The sequence below is a fragment of the Pleurodeles waltl genome, chromosome 10 (assembly GCF_031143425.1).
Source record: "Pleurodeles waltl isolate 20211129_DDA chromosome 10, aPleWal1.hap1.20221129, whole genome shotgun sequence".
Taxonomy (NCBI): Eukaryota; Metazoa; Chordata; class Amphibia; order Caudata; family Salamandridae; genus Pleurodeles; species Pleurodeles waltl.
This window is the reverse complement of record NC_090449.1, coordinates 1044521046-1044546833: the sequence shown is the minus strand read 5'-3', so window position 1 is coordinate 1044546833 and position 25788 is coordinate 1044521046. Positions and strand designations below refer to the sequence as shown.

At 44.3% G+C, this 25788-nt stretch overlaps 1 protein-coding gene across 2 annotated transcripts in view; it reads right to left on the bottom strand.

Moving 5' to 3' along the window:
• TOP2B (DNA topoisomerase II beta) overlaps positions 1–25788 on the bottom strand; it is a 485217-nt gene that overhangs the window by 287290 nt on the left and 172139 nt on the right. For both annotated transcript variants that reach the window (XM_069212028.1, XM_069212029.1), the window contains exons 9-16: positions 21602–21703; positions 21382–21519; positions 20601–20739; positions 18976–19133; positions 18729–18854; positions 11176–11286; positions 10988–11093; positions 2227–2336 (exon numbers count right to left, since the gene is read on the bottom strand). In XM_069212028.1, coding sequence (XP_069068129.1) covers positions 2227–2336; positions 10988–11093; positions 11176–11286; positions 18729–18854; positions 18976–19133; positions 20601–20739; positions 21382–21519; positions 21602–21703 — 990 coding nt within the window. The remainder of the gene's footprint in view (positions 1–2226; positions 2337–10987; positions 11094–11175; positions 11287–18728; positions 18855–18975; positions 19134–20600; positions 20740–21381; positions 21520–21601; positions 21704–25788) is intronic.

Below are 25788 nucleotides of genomic sequence, written 5' to 3'. Positions count from 1 at the left end.
ATCTAGAATTAAAGGCAGCATGATGAAGTATTGTTTTTTTTAGTACGTGATTGGAGGTGTTTCATTGGAGGAAACAAGCCTGTGTCCTTTCTTCTACTTGAATTTGAGTGCCCGAACTTTCAGCATTGGTAGGCTTCTATGCCTTTTTCTTCAGGTCCAGCACCTCCGGTACACCCTTCTTGGCCCCCTCAATTGCCTTTCGAAGTTGAAGGCTTCTCTGAGGGGTGACATCCATCCGTGTCCCTCTTTTAGGACCAGTGGGGTGCTTTATGTTTTGACTTTCCTACGGTTGCCAAGTGCTACTGCACAGAGGTATTCTTGTGTGAACTTGAGTTCAAAGTCTTCGGCTCAGCCATTTTTTCAATGTTGTCCGTTAGAGGTTCACCTTCTCTGGGTTTGTCGGCTGTTTTGACTCTACTTCACCCACCTCTTCCACCTGAACATCAGCTTTCTGCCTGGGCCTGTTCTGCCTCCTGAAAGTTGTCCTTCTCACTTGATAGGCTGAAGTCCCTCAGCAAAGGGCTCCCCTTTCTCTGCACCTGCATGGATGACTGGTGTTTACTCCTCTGCCTCTCCCTCGCTCTCTGGGTCTAAACTTTGAGCATGCTTCACAACTTATGTAGTGGTCCTGTTAGGCAGAGGTTACAGCCTTTTTAGCGGTTTTTTTTTTAGGAGCTAACATTCGGTGGCACTTGGGGGCACAAACTTAAGTGAGTGTTCTCCATTTCCCTTGGGGGAGGAGGGGCTCAGTCACCCCTTCCGTGCATTTTCTGACAGTGCAGCCACTTGTGTCAATAAAAACGCTGCCCCACTTGTGTGGCTAGGCTAGTGCTGTAACAGGCATGATTGAAACCAAGGACAAAGGAGTGCTTGCATGAAGGCTCCTATTCACCACTGTTGGATCCGTTCCTGTTGCTGGCACTAGGCCCACACAAGTGAGGCAGCATTTTTATTGCTATAATAGAGCAATGTTGGGTGGTAGGAATTTTGTGGATTCCTGTAAGTTCCAGACGTTTCCTTCAAAGAAATGTAGGGGAAATGTGTGACTTCAGGCAAAGTTGGAGGTTTGCAGGGCATTGTGGGTAGGGAAATAGTGTGGGGTGCACAGGGCACACCACCCTGGACATCCCCTAGATGTCTAGCTTTCAAAGGTGTGTAGGTTTTTTCAGGCAGCAGCCTACCCAAGCCCAAAAAGTGTAGCTGTTCACCATTGCAAGTTGGGAGATATTGGGAGTTAACCACACTCTCCTGGTCCACATGTAAAATCAACACCCAAAAGAGTCAATTCTCCTCTTGTTTGCCGTTGGGATGAGATGGGGGAGCATAAAGACTATTGCTCCCTTCAGCTGTGGTGGAGGCATAACCATCCCCATGGTGGTGGGCAGCCCCCACCCCTCTTTTTTTTCAAACAAATATTCCCTAGTGACTAATGGGCTTTCTGCTCCTCCCCCCACCCCCTCCTCCCGACATACCCACCAACCTGATGTCTAGGGGGTGGATCCCTGCTTTGGGAAATCACCCTCCTGCGGCAATCCCCCCTTTCCAATGATACCTCTCCCATCTGACTCGGTACTCAGGAGGTTGAAATAACTGTGCAAGCACAGAGGCATAGAAAGTTAAGAGTCGATCAGCACATTTCACTTTCGGTGTCAGTGAAATGACGTTAGCGCCCTGCTGATGTCCGAAGGAAATACACCAATAGATACTCTAAGTTCCCTCTGCAACCGATGAATTTGCAATCACGTCATCCAAGGTATGACTGTTACAATGTGCAGTGGATGATTGTGCCCTGCCACATAAGCTTGCCTTGCTATGGAGGAAGCAGAGAAGGACCACTTTAACAGGTAAGAATTAAACATACTACGGTTGAAAACTTATAAATATTAATGATTTCAGTGGTAAAAAGTATGATGTATCATCTACAATCCACTTTCATCTGACATACACAGCATACATTACAGAACTGTGTTCCTTCTGCAATGCCACAGAAGTTATTAAAACCGTGCAATGATCACACTATTCATTGAGATATGCATTTTGGACATAAGTGGTCTTCTGCTTGAAAGAAGGGGTGAAAGATGTCCACCTCTAGAACATCTATCCATACATATGACGCAGAATGACAGAGAAATGCAACCCAAAGAGCAGTTAAGAGAGGTTTAAAATTCGAACAGCCCATGTAATGCAGAAGAATGCAAAAATAAAGATTCAAGAAATTGTTCTTACCAAAGTAATTGCAGCATCATCTTCTGGGCCGGCGTACCTAAATATAATTCGATGCCGATCCATGTCAGCAAAGTACTCTTTCGCTTCTTTAGCAGTGCTCGTACCCAAACCTACAAATATGAGAAACTTTCTATTAACTTCTAAAGGTTGCTTAATCTCTTGTATACATTCACCTGTGTATGACCCAGCCCTTTCTGAATTATGCTCTTTACTTTGCTCACAATCCTTAAGTTAATCATAAGTCAATGTCTTTCACACTTTGCCTCTACTTCCCAAACAGACGTGTTCTCCTGTCCCTTGCTCAAGAATCACAGCTCTACTGCCTATGTAACATGAACAAGCAAAAGAGGCTTGAGAACGGAGAGGGACTGCGAGATGGAGGGCGAGAGAGTTAGCGAACACACACACACACATTAGGAGATGCCTACTGACCATTTCACTTTATGCACCATCATTAATTTTAGGGCACATGCCATGCCTAAGAGAACTGCAGCATCTCCAAGTTAAGTATACCAACTCCATATATATATTTTATGCAGTATGGATTATCAAGCCATCTTTTCTAAAGAATGTAATAATGCTGAACCGATTCTTGTGACGTGCTGGCATGCTGTAGCCTACTGCATGCATCAGCTCTTAGCTTCAAAAATTGTATTCGCTACTGCAGGTCAGTCTAAACAGTTGGACATGTGGTTTCTAGAGTAAACTTTCAGTGAGTGGGATAGGAAATACACTAGTCACTAAAACTTCCACAAGAGGCAAAAAGTTCCCTTTTGAAATATGAGGGGAAAAAAATGAAGTTGTTAGATAGAACTCATTCTAAAATCTGAGGAAGCAGAAACAAGTATGTTGTACTGAAATAGGAAGGGATCAAGATCTTCAATAACCAAACATTTGCTGAATATCCACGTAATTTGAATTGCTTGCCCTACCCCCATCAGCTAAAAACAAAGTCCTGTCAGAGGTATTCTTCTCACCCGCGAAATCAAATCCAGGATTGATTCGCTGCACAGCTAACAAGGGACAAGAAAAGGTAGAGCAGGAACTGCACCAGATATTAAAATCTAACCTGATAAAAGGAAATGTAGCATTCAATAGCAGGCAAAAGTTAAAAGCTCCTCAACCATCCATTTACATGCATTGCCACCCCACATGTAACGGTCCTACCAACGCCCCACCCACACACGAAGGGTGTGGGTCTCATAGTACAGCTAATGTCATTTTGGGATCGCTAATTTCATGACCCAGAATTACATTTCTCCTGAATGCCTTGATTATCATTTTTATCTGCAGAAGACTTCTTCTCCAGCCAGTTATTTCACACTTTAAAACCTATTGAGTTGTTGTCTTTCCAACAAAGGCAATGTGTAAGGAAAAGCCTCCTTGGCATGGTTGCCCCCTGACTTTTTGCCTTTGCTGATGCTAAGTTTTGATTTGAAAGTGTGCTGGGGCCTGCTAACCAGGCCCCAGCACCAGTGTTCTTTCCCTAACCTGTACTTTTGTATCCACAATTGGCACACCCTGGCATCCAAATAAGTCCCTTGTAACTGGTACCCCTGGTACCAAGGGCCCTGATGCCAGGGAAGGTCTCTAAGGGCTGCAGCATGTTTTGTGCCACCCTAGAGACCCCTCACTCAGCACAGACACACTGCTTACCAGCTTGTGTGTGCTAGTGAAAACAAAATGAGTAAGTCAACATGGCATTCCCCTCAGGGTGCTATGCCAGCCTTTCACTGCGTATGCAGTATAGGTAAGACACCCCTCTAGCAGGCCTTACAGCCCTAAGGCAGGGTGCACTATACCATAGGTGAGGGCACCAGTGCATGAGCACTGTGCCCCTACAGTGTCTAAGCCAAACCTTAGACATTGTAAGTGCAGGGTAGCCATAAGAGTATATGGTCTGGGAGTCTGTCATGCACGAACTCCACAGCACCATAATGGCTACACTGAAAACTGGGAAGTTTGGTATCAAACTTCTCAGCACAATAAATGCACACTGATGCCAGTGTACATTTTATTGTAACATACACCCCAGAGGGCACCTTAGAGGTGCCCCCTGAAACTGTATCCAACTATCTGTGTAGGCTGACTGGTTCCAGCAGCCTGCCACACTAGAGACATGTTGCTGGCCCCATGGGGAGAGTGCCTTTGTCACTCTGAGGCCAGTAACAAAGCCTGCACTGGGTGGAGATGCTAACACCTCCCCCAGGCAGGAGCTGTAACACCTGGCGGTGAGCCTCAAAGGCTCACCCCTTTGTTCCAGCACCGCAGGACACTCCAGCTAGTGGAGTTGCCCGCCCCCTCCGGCCACGGCCCCCACTTTTGACGGCAAGGCCGGAGGAAATAATGAGAACAACAAGGAGGAGTCACTGGCCAGTCAGGACAGCCCCTAAGGTGTCCTGAGCTGAAGTGACTAACTTTTAGAAATCCTCCATCTTGCAGATGGAGGATTCCCCCAATAGGATTAGGGATGTGACCCCCTCCCCTTGGGAGGAGGCACAAAGAGGGTGTACTCACCCTCAGGGCTAGTAGCCATTGGCTACTAACCCCCCCAGACCTAAACACGCCCCTAAATTTAGTATTTAAGGGCTTCCCTGAACCTAAAGATTTAGATTCCTGCAACTTACCTGAAGAAGAGGACTGCTGAGCTGAAAACCCCTGCAGAAGAAGAAAGAAGACACCAACTGCTTTGGCCCCAGTCCTACCAGCCTGTCTCCTGCCTTCCAAAGAAACCTGCTCCAGCGACGCTTTCCCAAGGACCAGCGACCCCTGAATCCTCAGAGGACTGCCCTGCTTCAAGAAAGACAAGAAACTCCCGAGGACAGCGGCACTGCTCCAAAAGAACTGCAACTTTGTTTCAAGAAGCAGATTTAAAGACCCCTGCAAATCCCCGCAAGAAGCGTGAGACTTGCAACACTGCACCCGGCGACCCCGACTCGACTGGTGGAGAACAAACAACTCAGGGAGGACCCTCCGGCGACTCCGAGACCGTGAGTAACCAAAGTTGTCCCCCCTGAGCCCCCACAGCGACGCCTGCAGAGGGAATCCCGAGGCTCCCCCTGACCGCGACTGCCTGAACCTAAAGTCCAGACGGCTGGAAAAGACCCTGCACCCGCAGCCCCCAGCACCTGAAGGAACTGAACTTCTGTGCAGGAGTGACCCCCAGGAGGCCCTCTCATTGCCCAGGTGGTGGCTACCCCGAGGAGCCCCCCCCCTTGCCTGCCTGCACCGCTGAAGAGACCCCTTGGTCTCCCATTGAAATCTACAGAGAACCCGACGCTTGTTTACACACTGCACCCGGCTGCCCCCGCGCTGCTGAGGGTGTACTTTGTGTGGACTTGTGTCCCCCACGGTGCCCTACAAAACCCCCCTGGTCTGCCCTCCGAAGACACGGGTACTTACCTGCTGGCAGACTGGAACCGGGGCACCCCCTTCTCTCCATTGAAGCCTATGCGTTTTTGGCACCTCTTTAACCTTTGCACCTGACCGGCCCTGAGCTGCTGGTGTGATAACTTTGGGGTTGCTCTGAACCCCCAACGGTGGGCTACCTTGGACCCAAAACTGAGACCTGTAAGTGATTTACTTACCTGTTAAAAAGAACAATACTTTGCCTCCCCCAGGAACTGTGAAAATTGCACTGTGTCCACTTTTAAAACCGCTATTTGTGTTTTATGTAAAACGTATAAATGCTACTGTAATTATTCAAAGTTCCTAAAGTACTTACCTGCAATACCTTTCAAATGAGATATTACATGTAGAATTTGAACCTGTGGTTCTTAAAATAAACCAAGAAAAGATATTTTTCTATAACAAAACCTATTGGCTGGATTTGTCTCTGAGTGTGTGTTCCTCGTTTATTGCCTGTGTGTATGTACAACAAATGCTTAACACTACTCCTTTGATAAGCCTACTGCTCGACCACACTACCACAAAATAGAGCATTAGTATTATCTCTTTTTGCCACTATCTTATCTCTAAGGGGAACCCTTGGACTCTGTGCATGCTATTCCTTACTTTGAAATAGCACATACAGAGCCAACTTCCTACACAATGTTTCAACCACAACTCATTGAAAATCAATAACACTTTTTGGCAACAGCCCAAAATAATCTTTTTTTAAAATCAGTGCATGTGTTTGTCAATATACCCTGGAAAGCTGACCAGGTTTGGTGCAGTAATCTTTTGCACCCCTAATTTCTTCTGTTCATTGACAGGGTATAGTTTAAGTCTGGAGGCTCTGTGTGCAGAACTCGCAGCTCTCAGGCATTAAACTTCTCCTATCATTATCCACAAGGATTTTTAACACTTATACGACTTAACACCTTGGTCTCAAAGGCAGCCCACTTCCTCAAAAAGTTGGGTACCAAGAATTTTTTCTGTATGAGTGCTGCAGTCTAGGCAATAACAAGGTCTTCAAATTTTCTCTTGTTGCTGACACAAATTTGAGGATAAACTCCGACCTCAGCATGGTAATCGGTCTTGCTACGGGGTTATTGTTTTATACCAACAAAAAAAAACACAAAGAAGACCCAAACAATGTCCTTACTATTACCAGGCAGATAAGCTGAAACTGGTCCTTGGCAGCACGAAAGCAGGAGGTGTGAGAAAAAAGAAAAAAAAAACTCACAGATGTGCAAATGAAGCCTTTGGTATTGATTAATGAGGCCGTCTGGTTTGCAGTGACCCTAGGGCCAATGGTTTGGTTTTGCTTCAAAATGTTGCACAAGACACATCAAAAAAAGTTTACATGATTTTTTTTAAAAGGAAATTGTATATCAATTTGTGTTATTTTTTATATTTTTAGGGCCAAACCTCTCCCTCACAAGATATGCACTTCATATGTACGTCTTCATGTAGAAAAAGAATGTCAGTCGTAAAGTCGCAGGATACAGCATCAAGTGTCATTACATCACATTAAGTACATCTGGAGTACCTTTGCATCTTTATAAGTACGTTTTTTTTTTTATTTCTTTCTAGATACATGTATTTATTACAGAGGTGGCGATATTGCCACTTGTTCACATCTATAAAATGTGCTTTTTTTCTTCCTCCCCCACATTTCACTCTATCATAGGCTATAAACCCTCCTCTAGGCCTCAGGATTAAATAATCCAGTACAAGATTACTTCTTAGTGTTGGCGGTGAAAGGAAGACCACTCCACAAGTATAGCCAAAGCGAAAAATTACACCGCACTACAGGAACTCCAACATTAGGCTGTGATTTAAGGAAAATAAATATTATTATTAATCAAAGAATCACATGTGAAACCCAGTAAGTAGTCTGTCACTGAATGTGTATGCAGTCTCAAATATGTGGGGATTACAACATTCCCTCTCAAAAAGAGAACACTGGAACACATACAAGCTGTACAGAATAAAGATATCAGTTATTTCACAGATACTAAATCATTTTCCATGGGGCCACAAACTACGGTTTGTGGTGAGCCAGAGGGCCACACTGATGTTAGAAGGATGGGAGTGGAACTTTGTGGGTGGTTAAATGGTGCAGAATATACTATTTGCTTCTTTTCCCTTACTTCAGCTAGCTAGTAAATAAAAGCTTCCCCATTTAACATCTTTCTGAATGTTAATGTTCTCTAAAGTAAACAGGAGCCCAGTGCTGCAACTAACCCGAGGGCCGCATGTGAAGGTTAAGAGGGCCACAGATGGCCCCGGTCCATACTTTGAGTATCAATGAGTTATTCCATTGCAAAACACAAGCTTTAGAATCAGGATAACTGGAAAACAATGAGATTTTGTGCAATTGCCATTGTTCCGAAGAGTGAGAGAGGAGGTGATCCAATATTATAATTACACTGCTTGGAATCTAAATTCAACACGAATGTGGATGAAGAGTTGCACCTACATTTATAATAACTAGTGTCAATAGATATCTAGAAACCAATATCCTGAACCATGAACCATATAATGTATCAAACATATGTAGTATTATTGCAAGAACTATGAGGTATTATAGGTAGGTTTAGGATTATGTGATGATAATTTGATCATTGGCACTTAGCCATGCAATTAAGTGGTGTACTTAATTCCAAGGTATAGATACGAACGATGCCCATGACATCTCTATACTGGCCACATGTCTCAATATAATTTAGATCTTTTTGCATAGTCATAAGATCAATCAGTCAGAGTACTCTATTAAGAGTTACGATATACTAAGCCTATGTGATAGTATCAGCAGACATATGGTACTTTGATGACAATGCAATTAGGCACTCAGCCCTACAATGAGGTATACATTTAACCACAAATCACAGATACTTCTCATGATGCCTAGAAATGAATAATAATTACTCTTTTCTCAATATTTCAGGTCATTGTATGCAAGTCAATCTCACACTTAGCCAATGAAAGCATTATAACTATGTAACAATGACAGCAAGGGTATATTGATATCCACATTTTCAGTTCATGTGCACTGAATTTTCGCTTGCTTGCAATGTTATTTTACAAGTTAAATGCAACAGTGGTTTTCATTGGACTACATTACCCATAATGCTTCATTATGAGCAAGGTGGGCTGTATGTATAAAAGTGACAGTAAAGAAGGACTCACTGTGAGAAAGATTCTCTGTGGTTGAAATGCGGCAGTGTTTGCCTCATCGTACTTTAATAATAAACCCTAATATCGGTGTTCTTGGGAGTGTGGTGTAATGTTTCGCTTTGGATATGTTGGAGGATTGGTCTTGCTTTCATCACCAGCAGTAAGGCAGGTAGTGAATTGCTGCCGACTGCTTTGTTCTGTATATCTACTCAAACCTAAATGTAGATTCACAAGCTCTACATACTCCAGCCATGTAATGTTCGTCCCTGACATTTGCAGGTTTTCTTCAAAGAAGTTTGCATCACAATACACGTTGTGACTCGTCCGGTGCTCCAGAGTTCATTAGCAGCGCCTCGAGACCCTCACAGGTAATTTGCTCCGCTCTATGAATGTTTGATTGACTGACTGTTCGATCAGCACAATTGTGCCAACTATTGTTTTCCCGCTCAGCTGGCAAGCAGTGTAAGTAGAATGCCTTGTGCAAGACAGAGTATTGATGTTAACAATTTAAAAGTGTGTGAAAAACTTAGCAAACAAGTATGATCATTGCTAGCTTCCAGGGAGGAGAGCAGGTGCATTTGAATCTACAGAACTACATGCTATGAACAGATTGTTAAGGTGTAACATCTCCAATTCATTGTTTGTGTGGCTATAGATATATATTCTCTGCACAGATTGTAAAGCAGTTCCTCCAAAAAGTGGTGTCTACATAGTAGATGATGCAGATGTTTCAAAACATGCCTTTAAAACCACACAGCCGACTAGCGCTTGCTGGCATACAAGTATAACTACAGAATAATGCTTGGTAAATGTGTGTGGTGTTGACCAACTAGCAGCCATATATATGATAAATAAGGAGACTATCAGAATACTTATTTTTCAGCAATGAATGTGCTTTTCAGGGCACTGGTAGGGTGCACTTAGACTTGGCATAAAATCTTTGGATGCATCCACCCATCGGTCAATGCCCTCTTTGCAAATGAAAGATAGATTGTGGGGTTTAGTCAAGCCAACAAAATATTAATCAGACTTTTTAAATGGTTTGATTCAGCTGATAGAACACACAAACTCTTTTCACATCAGGTGTGTGAATCGTCCTTTAAGCTACAGACTCTGGCTGTGGGAAAAACAGGTAGCTCAATAGTTTGATGTGAAGGGATGAGACCACATTAGGTAAGAAATTAGGGTCAGTGCAAAGAACCACCCTATGTCTATGAACCTGAAATGTATGGTTCCTGATTTGTAAGGTTTCAGGCGATGGGTGGTGATAAGTGGTAGTAAGGGGTAGTTGAGTTCATGTGTAAAGGTAAGAAGGGAGTTTAAGTTTCAGGCATGGTAGGAGTAAGGGACAGTGAGGAGTTTTTATGGTTCAGCGATGGGAAACGGGAAAAGAGTAGGGAGGGTTTTTAGGTTTATGGGATGGGTAAGGTATAGTGAGTGGGTTTTTATGGTTCTGGGTTGGGAAGGCTTAAGGGATAGCAAGGGTTTTTAGAGTTCAGGGATGGGTAAGGGTTTTTTTAAGGTTCAAGGATGGGTAGAGATAAGGGGTAGTGCGGATGTTTAGGGTTCAGGTATGGGTAAGGAACAGTAAGGGGTTTTTAGGGTTCAGAGATGAGTAGGGCTTTTTTGGGAGATGTTTACAGAAATATTTCCCCCATTTCAAGTATAAAAAAAGGGGGCGGGGGGGGATTTAGGGGTTCTTCCCCATTTCAGCAGTGGGAAATAAACAACACACCAGTACCTAGCAGCAGTTTTAAGTGTTAACAGTACAAATATTGTAATATGGCATGTTGTATTATATACGTTGTTAATGCACCATGGTATAATTGTCCTGCAACTGGCATTTGATCTAGAATCGATGTCCGGTTGTTAGGCATGGCTGAGGTACCTGAATGGAAGGCATGAACAAGATCCAGACTGTATTTTATGACAGTGTAAATTAAAAGACTCAAGGGAGAGGAGATAAAGTAGCTTTTATATTTTTAATCTAATTGGACACTTTGTATACTCTGATCAGGGCAGGGCTGGTACAGACGTTGCAAAGCAGAACCAAAGAGTGACAATGAGTTGTCTGGTAATCGATGACTGAGACAAACCCAGTTCCATCAAGTTATCTGCGGAGACCGACATACTGCATTAAGCATAACTACTTCCACACAAGTCACTATTAACTATAACGAGGCTTTTACAAACAAACCTTTGTAGTACTTTATCTTCCACAGTTTTGTACTTTCCAGTTGTTTTTTCCATTCATCAAATTCAGGAATGCTATAGAAGGCCAGTTCTTGCTTACTTTTGGATACCTTAAAGACAAAGCCACACCTGGTTAACCATTTACAGGTTGTAAATATTTATGTAAAAAAATGTAAACCTAAAATTCCGTACCTTTACGATCGGAGTAATGAACTCCTCCAGAAAACTGTGCCTCAGCAGTGATGGCCAATTGTGATGGAAAAAGTTAATCAACAAGCCTTTGATGTGAGAGCCGTCTTGATCCTAAGTATACAAAAAATAACCATGTTGTGATGAAAATAGCATCTTAAGGAGACCTAAAACTGCTCGCAAAATACTGTGGTACATGAAAGTTTTTTGCAGTAATTTTAGGTTTATTTAATTTTGGAAAAGTAATTGCTTCTAACCGTTAACATTGGATTCTAATTAATCCTTCCATTCACTGAGTGAGTTTGTACCAACAATCCCCATTACCAAGAGCTGCTTCAAAAAAAAAAAAAAAAAAAAGGCAAAGCTTTGGCAAGTTTTAATAAATTCTATGCACATGTCAAACAAAACAAGTAAAGTCACAGGTGTAAAGCATTTTAGGACATCTCCCTCACAGGAGGTGTGAGACCACTTAAACAGGTGACCATTTTTTAATTTGTGTACGTCTGTCGCTTTCTGGTTTATCTAGCACAATATAAATGCTTTTAAAGGTTGTATTTCCAGGTTCCGTCAATATATAGAAGAATTCTAGAGCATATTAATCTAGGAAACTCTCCATTTTAGTGTCTTTCTCTTTAGGATTCCATTTGTCTTCTCAATACCTATGACAAAAAAAATTTAACAGTTCCATAACAGCATAAACCATGCCCAACTGAGGCAACAGAAGACGGTATAGCAGACTAGCAAAAAGTGAAACACGAACAAAGAGGTGATGCAGTAAAGGTTTTCACTAAGTAAGACAGAGTGCCTTCAGGTAAAGAGTTAGCAAGGCTAGGTGAAAAGCTAGGTTAACAGCTGTGAATACCACAGCTTAATAGGGTATGCAGGTCAGTTAGAAAGTGTCTTCTTGTGGAAATGCAGGGGAGTTGTTAGTAAAGTGTACTGGAATAGTAGTAAAGTGCATTGGAATGTGAATGGAGTTCAGGGACAGCCTACTAAATGTTGAAACAATTTTGTTTTCTTCTTTGGAGCCCTTGGGCAGCAGGCTGTTTTTTATGGATTATTTGGATACTCTAGGCCATCAACTGTTTAGTGAGGTAATGAAAATGTCACTTACCCAGTGTACATCTGTTCGTGGCATCAGTCGCAGTAGATTCGCATGTTCTGCAATAGCTCGCCATCTGGTGTTGGGCCGGAGTGTTACAAGTTGTTTTTCTTCGAAGAAGTCTTTCGAGTCACGGGACCGAGTGACTCCTCCTTTTGTCTCCATTGCGCATGGGCGTCGACTCCATCCTCGATTGTTTTTCCCCGCAGAGGGTGAGGTAGGAGTTGAATTGTAGTAATAGTGCCCATGCAATGGAGTGACTAAGTATGCACTTATTTAAGGTTGAGATGATACATATATAAATAATTGAAGGTAACTTCCAAACTGCTACAGGCTCCCGGGGAGGCGGGTGGGCACATGCGAATCTACTGCGACTGATGCCACGAACAGATGTACACTGGGTAAGTGACATTTTCAGTTCAATGGCATCTGTCGCTGTAGATACGCATGTTCTGCAATAGACTAGTAAGCAGTTATTTCCCCAAAAGCGGTGGATCAGCCTGTAGGAGTGGAAGTAGTCTGAAATAATGTCCTTAATACAGCTTGACCTACTGTGGCTTGTTGTGCGGATAACACGTCTACACAGTAGTGCATGGTGAATGTGTGAGGCGTAGACCATGTGGCTGCCTTACATATTTCTTGCATTGGGATGTTTCCTAGAAAGGCCATGGTAGCACCTTTCTTTCTGGTTGAGTGTGCCCTTGGTGTAATGGGCAGCTGTCGTTTAGCTTTAAGGTAGCAGATTTGGATGCATTTAACTATCCATCTGGCTATACCTTGTTTTGAAATTGGGTTTCCTGCATGAGGTTTTTGAAATGCAATAAAGAGTTGTTTAGTCTTTCTGATGTTCTTTGTTCTGTCAATGTAATACATTAATGCTCTTTTGACATCTAATGTATGTAGTGCCCTTTCAGCTACGGTATCTGGCTGTGGAAAGAACACCGGAAGTTCCACTGTTTGATTTAGATGGAACGGTGAAATAACCTTTGGCAAAAATTTAGGATTGGTCCTTAGGACGACTTTATTTTTGTGTAGTTGTATAAAAGGTTCCTGTATAGTAAACGCCTGAATCTCGCTTACTCTTCTCAGGGAAGTAATGGCGATGAGAAATGCCACCTTCCAGGTTAGGAACTGTATGTCGCAGGAGTGCATGGGTTCAAAAGGTGGACCCATAAGTCTAGTTAGGACAACATTTAGGTTCCATGAAGGAACAGGTAGTGTTCTTGGTGGTATAATTCTCCTAAGGCCCTCCATGAATGCTTTAATGACTGGTATTTTATATAGGGAAGTTGAATAGGTAGTCTGCAGGTATGCAGATATTGCTGCAAGGTGAATCTTAATGGAAGAGAAAGCTAGGTTAGATTTTTGTAAGTGAAGCAAATAACCCACTACATGTTCTGGAGTTGTGTGTAATGGTTGTATTTGATTAATATGGCAGTAGCAAACAAACCTCTTCCATTTACTTGCATAGCAGTGCCTGGTGGATGGCCTTCTTGCTTGTTTTATGACTTCCATACATTCTTGGGTAAGTTGTAAGTGCCCGAATTCTAGGATTTCAGGAGCCAGATTGCTAGATTCAGCGATGCTGGATCTGGGTGTCTGATCTTTTGGTTGTGCTGTGTCAACAGATCTGGCCTGTTGGGCAATTTGATGCAGGGTACCACTGATAGGTCTAGCAGCGTTGTGTACCAGGGTTGCCTTGCCCAAGTTGGTGCTATCAATATGAGTTTGAGTTTGCTTTGACTGAGTTTGTTTACCAGGTAAGGAAGGAGAGGGAGAGGAGGAAAAGCGTAAGCAAATATCCCTGACCAGTTCATCCATAGGGCATTGCCTTGGGATTGTTTGTGTGGGTATCTGGATGCGAAGTTTTGGCATTTTGCGTTCTCCCTTGTCGCAAACAAGTCTATCTGAGGTGTTCCCCAGAGTTTGAAATAAGTGTTCAGTATTTGGGGGTGAATTTCCCATTCGTGGACCTGTTGGTGATCTCGAGAGAGATTGTCTGCGAGTTGATTTTGTATCCCTGGTATAAACTGTGCAATTAGGCGAATTTGGTTGTGAATTGCCCAATGCCAAATTTTTTGTGCTAACATGCTTAACTGCGTGGAGTGCGTCCCTCCCTGCTTGTTTAGATAATACATTGTTGTCATGTTGTCTGTTTTGACGAGAATGTATTTGTGAACTATTATTGGTTGGAAAGCTTTTAGTGCTTGAAAAACTGCAAGAAGTTCTAGGTGATTGATATGCAGTTTTGTTTGATGTACGTTCCATTGTCCTTGTATGCTGTGTTGATCGAGGTGTGCTCCCCACCCTGTCATGGAAGCATCTGTTGTTATTACGTATTGTGGCACTGGGTCTTGGAAAGGCCGCCCCTTGTTTAAATTTATGTTGTTCCACCACAGAAGCGAGAGGTAAGTTTGGCGGTCTATTAACACCAGATCTAGAAGGTGACCCTGTGCTTGAGACCACTGTGATGCTAGGCATTGTTGTAAGGGCCTCATGTGCAGTCTTGCGTTTGGGACAATGGCTATGCATGATGACATCATGCCTAGGAGTTGTAATACCATCTTTGCTTGTATCTTTTGTGTTGGATACATGCGTTGTATGATGGTGTTGAAATTTTGAATTCTTTGTGGACTTGGAGTGGCTACTCCTTTTGATGTGTCTATTATGGCTCCCAGGTATTGTTGTACCTTGCGTGGCCGAATCTTGGATTTTGTGAAATTGACGGTGAACCCTAGTTTGAAGAGGGTTTGTATGATATGATTTGTGTGATTTGAGCACTCTATTAACGAATGGGCCTTGATTAGCCAGTCGTCTAGATATGGGAACACATGTATTTGCTGCCTTCTGATGTGTGCAGCGACTACCGCTAGACATTTGGTAAAGACTCTTGGTGCGGTTGTTAATCCGAAAGGCAGTACCTTGAATTGGTAATGTATTCCTTTGAATACAAACCTTAGGTATTTCCTGTGCGATGGGTGAATTGGTATATGGAAATAAGCATCCTTGAGGTCTAAAGTTGCCATGTAGTCGTGCAGCTTTAGCAATGGCAATACTTCTTGTAGTGTGACCATGTGGAAGTGGTCTGATTTGATGAAAGTGTTGACTACTCTGAGGTCTAGGATTGGTCTCAGTGTTTTGTCCTTCTTTGGTATCAGAAAGTACAGTGAGTAAACTCCTGTGTTTATTTGTGTGTTTGGCACTAATTCGATTGCATTCTTTTGCAATAGTGCCTGCACTTCTATCTCTAGGAGATTGGAATGGTGTGTTGTTAAATTTTGTGCTTTTGGTGGTATGTTTGGAGGGAACTGTAGAAATTCTATGCAGTAACCATGTTGGATAATTGCTAGAACCCAAGTGTCTGTAGTGATTTTCTCCCATGCTCTGTAATAATGACCTATTCGTCCCCCCACTGGTGTTGTGTGGAGGGGGTGAGTGACATGTGAGTCACTGTTTAGTAGTAGGGGTTTTGGGGCTTTGGAATCTTCCTCTATTTCTAGGGAATTGCCCTCCTCTATATTGTCCCCGAAAACCTCCTCTATACTGTCCTTGGTAACTGGACGGTGTGGCTTGTGAGGTGCTGGCTTGTGTGCTTTGACCCCGAAACCCCCCTCGAAAGGGCGTTTTACGGAATGAGCTGTAATTCCCTCTGCTCTGCGGGGAGTAGAGTGCGCCCATGGCTTTGGCAGTGTCCGTATCTTTTTTGAGTTTCTCAATCGCTGTGTCCACTTCTGGACCGAACAGTTCTTTTTCATTAAAAGGCATATTGAGAACTGCTTGTTGAATCTCTGGTTTAAATCCAGACGTTCGGAGCCATGCATGCCTTCTGATAGTTACAGATGTATTAATTGTCCGTGCAGCTGTATCTGCAGCGTCCATGGAGGAGCGGATCTGGTTGTTGGAGATGGCCTGTCCCTCCTCAACCACTTGTTTTGCCCTATTTTGGAAGTCTTTGGGCAGATGTTCAATGAGATGTTGCATCTCGTCCCAGTGGGCTCTGTCATAGCGCGCAAGTAGTGCCTGGGAGTTCGCGATGCGCCACTGGTTTGCAGCTTGTGCTGCGACTCTTTTACCAGCTGCATCAAACTTGCGGCTTTCTTTATCTGGGGGTGGTGCATCTCCAGATGTGTGAGAGTTGGCCCTTTTCCTAGCTGCTCCTACAACAACAGAGTCTGGTGGCAGCTGTGTTGTGATGAAAGCCGGGTCTGTAGGAGGCGGCTTATACTTTTTTTCCACCCTTGGTGTGATTGCCCTACTTTTGACCGGGTCCTTAAATATGTCTTTTGCGTGCCGGAGCATACCAGGGAGCATAGGCAGGCTTTGGTAGGAGCTGTGGGTGGAGGAGAGTGTGTTGAACAGGAAATCATCCTCGACCTGTTCTGAGTGGAGGCTTACGTTGTGAAATTGTGCTGCTCTAGCCACCACCTGAGAGTACGCGGTGCTGTCTTCTGGTGGAGATGGTTTTGTAGGGTATGCCTCTGGGCTGTTATCTGACACTGGGGCGTCGTATAGGTCCCATGCGTCCTGGTCTTGGTCACCCTGGCTCATGGTGGTGTGAGCTGGGGAGTGTGATGGCGTTTGTGCTGGTGAAACGTTAATCACGGGCGGAGGAGAGGGTGGTGGTGTAACTCTTTTCACCACTTTTGGTTGTGGTACTTGTTCCGCCTGGAACTCCAACCTTCTCTTTCTCCTAATGGGGGGAAGGGTGCTTATTTTTCCTGTCCCCTGCTGAATGAAGATACGCTTTTGCGTATGGTCCGCATCAGTTGCTTGTAGCTCTTCCTCAAACCTATGCTTCTGCATTTGGGAGGTTAGCGAGTGCTCTTCTGTATAAGAGCCTGAAGCTGGGTCGCTTGCAGTTTGTTTCGGCGTCGAAACTGTGTCTGCGTGTTTTTTCGGCTCCGAGGTGACTTTTTTTCTTTTCGGTGCCGAAGCCTCTCGGCGTCGATCTGTTTCGGTGCCGCTGTCTCGGCGTCGAGCCGTGTCCACACCGGCATCTCGGTGTCGAGGCTTGTCTCCAGCACTTTCTCGGTCCCGAGAAGGCTGCGTGCCGGTGTCTCGACCGGAGTCGGACGATCTCGGCACTGTTTGGGCCTTTTTCGGTGCCGACGGTCGGTCACCGATTTTATGGGTTGAGCCATGGCCTGGTGGCAGTGGCGTCCCCTGGGCCTTGTAAATGTTTCTTTGTGTGGTTTTCGACGTCTTACTCACGGTTTGTGTATCGTCGAATCCTTCGGAGTCTGAGTCTTGGATCGAGAAGGTACCTTCCTCTTCCTGTTCCTCGAACTCCCGTTGGGCTGTCGGTGCGGACGCCATTTGAAGTCTTCTGGCTCGACGGTCTCGGAGTGTTTTTCGGGACCGGAACGCACGACAGGCCTCGCAGGTGTCTTCGCTGTGCTCAGGTGACAGGCACAGGTTGCAGACCAAGTGTTGGTCTGTGTAGGGGTATTTATTGTGGCATTTGGGGCAGAAACGGAACGGGGTCCGTTCCATCGGCGTTCCTCAGCACGCGGTCGGGCCGACCAGGCCCCGACGGAGGATCGAAAAACTACCCCGAAGGGCACCGGAGCTCTTCGATCTTCGATGCGGTGTTGAATCTAAGTACGCCGATCCCGAACGCAACAATACCGACGAAAATCTTCCGAAATTAACTATTTTTTCCGTTCCGAAACTCGGAGCGACAGGAACACGTCCGAACCCGATGGCGGAAAAAAAACAATCGAGGATGGAGTCGACGCCCATGCGCAATGGAGACAAAAGGAGGAGTCACTCGGTCCCGTGACTCGAAAGACTTCTTCGAAGAAAAACAACTTGTAACACTCCGGCCCAACACCAGATGGCGAGCTATTGCAGAACATGCGTATCTACAGCGACAGATGCCATCGAACATACCATTACAGGCTAAATGATTTGCAGGCTTATAAAGCAAGGAGGTAATACTTGCTTCTCTTAGAAGACAGAAGAGTGAGGTCAGCTGAGTGAAAATACTAGTTGAAGGGCAACATGGGGTGCAGTGAAATATCCATTTTCAGCACATGCTACTTTCTCTCACAAAGTAAGAACTGGGAAGCCTTGACCATATTTCGGCAGGGGCGGCAAGCCTTGCATTGAGGCATGCAATGATTACTGAATTAACAGTTAGCTTGTGGTTGGAGGTTAGGCAAGGGAATTCTTTTGAGGTTTTCACTTTACTAAGAGTCTGGACCTCTAGCCTTTGATTGCCTTCACAGAGGTTTGTGCTCTTAGGTTGTAGAGGCAATACCCGATCTGTTAAGCAGCCATGTCAGAGGCTCGTAAGTTCAGTTTAACAAGCATCACCAAGAAGAAAGCAATCATGAATTTCATAACATGGGACGGACAGTAGGTACATATGAGGGTTCTCAATCCAGAATATCTGTAAAGACTGAGGAAAAAGGAGATTGTTCTGAGTTTATAACAAGCACCAGAAACTAACCTGATCAGTCATGATCATAATTTTTCCGTAGCGTAAGGTTTTCAAAGATTCATTATCATCATATGTTTTTTTGTACTGGAGTCCGACTATTTTGATGATGTTGTTAATTTCGGCATTTTCCATAATCTGTGTAAAATGAAAAACAACCTCTCATTAAGTAAAAGCAAAACTGGCCACAAAAATAGCATTACTGATGCTTGTGATGAGGGCTCTAGATATATCTTCGCCAGTATTACTTTTATCTTACCTGTTTGTGGGAAGCCTCTCGTACATTGAGAATTTTACCCCTAAGTGGGAAAACACCATATCGATCACGTCCTATGACCCCTAAACCAGAGACAGCCAGAGATTTGGCTGAGTCCCCTTCCGTCAAGATGAGTGTACAGTCAAGGGAATGTTTACCACCTGGTTGAAAACATAAAAATCCATTACATTAAATGCGAAAAGCTAACACATAAATGCAGTATCAGCACTTTTACTCTGCATGTGTTGTAAACTATCAACATTCCTTAGCTGAGATAATTTTCACTAGGACCAGTCGAAAATTTGCACCCTCGGATTAGTCTACAAAGGCCACGGGGGGGAAAAAATTAAAAGAACGAAAAATCATACAAGTTTTTTTTACCCTTTTTAATTCAGTCTTTCAGATTATCAGGTGCCGCCAACAAACCGGTTTTAGCGCAGCCTTCCAGAAACCCTGCTTTGTGGAGTCTGCAGCACAGAGTTAACCCGAACAAAAATAGAAAGCCTCTTACAGGGCATTTTTAACCATTACTTACAAAAGTAAATATTTTGAAAGAGTGACTCTGGATGAAGATAAAATACCGAGTATGTCTGTGACAAGACTGTCTTTGGCAATTATGTTTTTTGCTTTATATGTTTGCACGTGTAGCCTGTTCAACTCACAGCAGCATATTCTGGAGACAGCAGGTCACTGTGCTAAGATAATGTTGTTGAAATGTTGGTTCCCAATCTATTTCCACCAAGGTAAGAATCGATAGCAAAGTATAAGTTTAATCTAATTAACTCCACATACATGTAACTCAATGAGATACCGATCTTCAAGGTAAGTAGATGTGCCAGTAAAAGTAGTAAATCTATACTAACCTATCTGCACTTTTTTCCCCCGGTACTTTGGTCTTCGACACTTTGACAATTATATTATGACAGGTTGATATTTTTGAAACAATATTTTAACACAACCAGAAGGACATAGCATGGGTAGTCGAAGCTTGTATTGGCAGCCATTCTGCCCAATGGAGGACAATGCAGTACCAAGGGAAAGCTGCTGCATAGACAGCCTTTAACGTGGCCTACAGTACACAAATGTTTCATATGAGAATCCAGAAAAGGCATGCTAACCACCTCATCTAACTCTAAAGTCCAATTACAGCAATCATTTTCGAGAGATTCCCAAACAATCATGCAAAGAAAGTACAGAGTAAACACAGGCACTGTCCTCAAAACAAACTTGGAAAAAATAAAGAAACAGCAAATCTAAACCATGAGGGTTTTTTTTCCCCTTATGAAAATAAGAGTAACTTCAAAGTGCACATAAGATGCCAAAGGCAACTAAGACGAGATAATGATTGACATGGACAACCAGTCTCCTTACAAACTACCTGCAGTTTTAGGAATGAATGATAAAGCACTTCAACAAACAGTTTAGAAATTTCTTCGGTCCGATTCATGGCACAGGGAAGTAGATTTTTTTTATGGATTTTGTTTGACAACATTTGCATGATGGCAAGAGCTAACAGACTTTTAGTGAAAATAGTGTAGCTGACAAAATGTCACCCTACAATAATAAAAAAAATGACAAAAGCTATTCTGCAACATTATAGTAGAGGGGGTACAAAAAGCAGTGAATACCAGCATCATTAGCGTCGTCCAACTTAGGGATGCCTTTAATTTTACTATGCTTCACGGAGGAGCACTTCTTATTTAGCTGTGTCTGTGCCTTGAATTTCACCCAGTTCAGAATACTTTCCACAATGCCACAGTTAGAAGCCTGAAAGAGAGGAGTATGGATAAGTAAGAACTTACAGATCATAACGACGTCTTTAAGGTACTACCAAAAAGATTAAACAAGACATAAGTATGACAGAGAGGCAATGGGAGCAAGATACTATCTTAACCAGCTGTTTTTTTTTTATGTACTAAAAAACAATATTGCATGGATGAGGCGACAGACAAGTGCAGGCCACAATTCCAGAAAGTACATTTTCACTCCGGTTTGCTTTGGTAGCAGAAGCGAATTTTAAAGCAGCAACTAAAAGAACTTAAGGACTATTCTAGTATCTTCGTCAGTGATCTATGTATCACTGACGAAATTATATTTTCAAAACATGGTTGCTTTAGTTGACTTGAGTAAAAGCTCAACATTAACCAGTTTAAAAAAAAAAAAAAAAAAAACTTACCAAACAGTGCTCAGCAATTTATTAAAAAGAATCCTATGAAAGAGACAAAATAATCCTAGCAGCACTGTAAAGAGGTAGTCTATGCCTTCAGCCCTTTTTAGAAACTACTCCATTTCTGGCAAAAGACTGAATTGCCATTTAGAGAAGTCAAATGTGGTCAAAATTTAGAAAACTTTACCTCTACTACAAAAGTGTACATGCAACCTTACACGTATTATGCAATTTATACTTACCCCTTTGAAAAATCTTTCAGATAGCGGACATTTCGAGCCAAAGCTTTTTAGCTGCAGGGTCATGTTCTCCTTTGTCTGAGAGTCAAATGTTGGGTTTTCAATTAAACAATTGACAAAGACCCACACATGATTCTTTACCTGCAGAAAGAAAAGAGGCCATTTAAAGCTTTGTAGCAGTATATTTCTTCTTGGGCAGGCACAGAAGGTGAGCATGCTTTACCTGGAATGGTTTTACAGAAACACCAGCTTTATTCTTCTTCTTCACAGTTTCAATGAGTTTGGTAACAATTTGATCCACCACATAGTCCACATGCCTACCACCCTACAAAAAAAGTCAGTAGACTGTTAGCACAACAATAATGGCATACAAAAACACATTTAGAAACTAGCAGTCACAAAACGTGCTACCTTTCAGGCTTTAGGTGCCACAAAATACATTCAGCTGTTTGAAACAAATGCATAATAGTGGAGCTGTGCATTGAAGGGGGCCTTGAAAGGAACAATTGAATCAGGGGTTTTCTTACACCTAAATCCTTATTTAGAATCACATCTTGGAAACATCAGATCCATAAATCAAGCTAAAGGTCCAATAACCCAAAGGGTTATTTTTTTATTTTTATTTTTTAACAAACCCAAGGGTGTTTCTGAACAAACCCAAGAGAACACATCAAACAGGATTGCAGAGGGAAATGTACGGAATGGGAAACACTCCACTGAACTTTTTTTTTTTTTTTGTTTGTTTGCAGAAAAAATCCTAATCTGGGAGCTAGCACAGTGCTACACTGAACAAATGTGGGTATTGAACATCCATTAATGGAGAAGTGTGGCTCAATGGTTAGAGCGGCAGACCCTGAAGCAGAGACCTGGCTCAAGACCAGGGTTCAAGTCCCGCTTCGGCAGGTCTTGGGCTCAATTCCCCTTGACCAGATAATTCTCGCCTCGGTGCCTAATCTAATTCATGGGTGCAACTCTGGGCAATAGCTTGCTTAATCTCCACAACGGCCCCAACAGCGCTTGGATGCCTGGCTTCACCCTGGGGGTGCTCAGGAGTGGGCGCCTCACAGGGAAAAGCCAGGAGGGGTTCCATAGCGGTATGAGTACAGCGCCTTGAGACCCTAACGGGTGAGTAGTGCGCTATACAAGTGCTAATTTACATTTACATTTACATTACTCTTGTCTCAGTTGCTTCTCAATTCTATACAAGGCTAATAAATGTCAGAGGCCCTAAAAATCATTACAAAGTATGCAAAGATTGTGGAGAAGACACCTCACTGGAGCTACGTAGGGGTATCACAGGATAGCCATTCACCCTGACAACGCTTTTTACCTTTGGTATTGTGTTCCTCTGTATACAGGTAGGAACTAGGGGGGAGGGTTAGGGGTTGGGTCTGCGGGGTACCAAACAGCTTAGTGATCACCTACTGATCCTGACATAAGTAAGCTCCTGCAACTATATAAATAGGTCTAGTAAGAATAGGTTGAAATGAGTCATTGACAGTAGTTCAAAGACATTTTATCAGGACACAGGGACATACAGTACAAAGGTCTCCCCAAAGTAGGTGCATTTTGACCCAACACTGATTGGACATACCAGGTGTAAGGAAATGCCTCCTTGGCATGGTTACCCCCTGACTTTTTGCCTTTGCTGATGCTATGTTTTGAATTGAAAGTGTGCTGAGGCCTGCTAACCAGGCCCCAGCACCAGTGTTCTTTACCTAAACCTGTACTTTTGTATCCACAATTGGCACACCCTGGCATCCAGATAAGTCCCTTGTAACTGGTACCCCTGGTACCAAGGGCCCTGATGCCAGGGAAGGTCTCTAAGGGCTGCAGCATGTCTTATGCCACCCTGGAGACCCCTCACTCAGCACAGACACACTGCTTACCAGCTTGTGTGTGCTAGTGAGAACAAAATGAATAAGTCGACATGGCACTCCCCTAAGGGTGCCATGCCAGCCTCTCACTACCTATGCAGTAAAGGTAAGACACCCCTCTAGCAGGCCTTACAGCCCTAAGGCAGGGTGCACTATACCATAGGTGAGGGCACCAGTGCATGAGCACTGTGGCCCTACAGTGTCTAAGCCAAACCTTAGACATTGTAAGTGCAGGGTAGCCATAAGAGTATATGGTCTGGGAGTTTGTCAAACACGAACTCCACAGCACCATAATGGCTACACTGAAAACTGGGAAGTTTGGTATCAAACTTCTCAGCACAATAAATGCACACTGATGCCAGTGTACATTTTATTGCAAAACACACCCCAGAGGGCACCTTAGAGGTGCCCCCTGAAATTGTATCCAACTATCTGTGTAGGCTGACTGGTTCCAGCAGCCTGCCACACTAGAGACATGTTGCTGGCCCCATGGGGAGAGTGCCTTTGTCACTCTGAGGCCAGTAACAAAGCCTCCACTGGGTGGAGATGCTAACACCTCCCCCAGGCAGGAGCTGTAACACCTGGCGGTGAGCCTCAAAGGCTCACCCCTTTGTTACAGCACCGCAGGACACTCCAGCTAGTGGAGTTGCCCGCCCCCTCCGGCCACGGCCCCCACTTTTGGCGGCAAGGCCGGAGAAAATAATGAGAATAACAAGGAGGAGTCACTGGCCAGTCAGGACAGCCCCTAAGGTGTCCTGAGCTGAAGTGACTAACTTTTAGAAATCCTCCATCTTGCAGATGGAGGATTCCCCCAATAGGATTAGGGATGTGACCTCCTCCCCTTGGGAGGAGGCACAAAGAGGGTGTACTCACCCTCAGGGCTAGTAGCCATTGGCTACTAACCCCCCCAGACCTAAACACGCCCTTAAATTTAGTATTTAAGGGCTCCCCTGAACCTAAGATTTAGATTCCTGCAACTTACCTGAAAAAGAGGACTGCTGAGCTGAAAACCCCTGCAGAAAGAAGAAAGAAGACACCAACTGCTTTAGCCCCAGTCCTACCGGCCTGTCTCCTGCCTTCCAAAAGAAACCTGCTCCAGCGACGCTTTCCTAAGGACCAGCGACCCCTGAATCCTCAGAGGACTGCCCTGCTTCAAGAAAAGACAAGAAACTCCTGAGGACAGCGGCACTGCTCCAAAAGAACTGCAACTTTGTTACAGAGGAGCAGATTTAAAGACCCCTGCAAATCGCCGCAAGAAGCGGGAGACTTGCAACACTGCACCCGGCGACCCCGACTTGACTGGTGGAGAAACAACAACTCAGGGAGGACCCTCCGGCGACTCAGAGACCGTGAGTGTAAGGAAATGCCTCCTTGGCATGGTTGCCCCTTGACTTTTTGCCTTTGCTGATGCTATGTTTACAATTGAAAGTGTGCTGAGGCCTGCTAACCAGGCCCCAGCACCAGTGTTCTTTCCCTAACCTGTACTTTTGTATCCACAATTGGCAGACCCTGGCATCCAGATAAGTCCCTTGTAACTGGTACTCCTAGTACCAAGGGCCCTGATGCCAAGGAAGGTCTCTAAGGGCTGCAGCATGTCTTATGCCACCCTGGAGACCTCTCACTCAGCACAGACACACTGCTTGCCAGCTTGTGTGTGCTAGTGAGAACAAAACGAGTAAGTCGACATGGCACTCCCCTCAGGGTGCCATGCCAGCCTCTCACTGCCTATGCAAGTATAGGTCAATCACCCCTCTAGCAGGCCTTACAGCCCTAAGGCAGGGTGCACTATACCATAGGTGAGGGTACCAGTGCATGAGCATTGGTACCCCTACAGTGTCTAAACAAAACCTTAGACATTGTAAGTGCAGGGTAGCCATAAGAGTATATGGTCTGGGAGCTTGTCAAACACGAACTCCACAGCACCATAATGGCTACACTGAAAACTGGGAAGTTTGGTATCAAACTTCTCAGCACAATAAATGCACACTGATGCCAGTGTACATTTTATTGTAAAATACACCACAGAGGGCACCTTAGAGGTGCCCCCCAGAAACTTAACCGACTGTCTGTGTAGGCTGACTAGTTCCAGCAGCCTGCCACACTAGAGACATGTTGCTGGCCCCATGGGGAGAGTGCCTTTGTCACTCTGAGGCCAGTAACAAAGCCTGCACTGGGTGGAGATGCTAACACCTCCCCCAGGCAGCAGCTGTGACACCTGGCGGTGAGCCTCAAAGGCTCACCCCTTTGTCACAGCCCAGCAGGGCACTCCAGCTTAGTGGAGTTGCCCGCCCCCTCCAGCCACGGCCCCCACTTTTGGCGGCAAGGCTGGAGGGAACAAAGAAAGCAACAAGGAGGAGTCACTGGCCAGTCAGGACAGCCCCTAAGGTGTCCTGAGCTGAAGTCACTAACTTTTAGAAATCCTCCATCTTGCAGATGGAGGATTCCCCCAATAGGGTTAGGATTGTGACCCCCTCCCCTTGGGAGGAGGCACAAAGAGGGTGTACCCACTCTCAGGGCTAGTAGCCATTGGCTA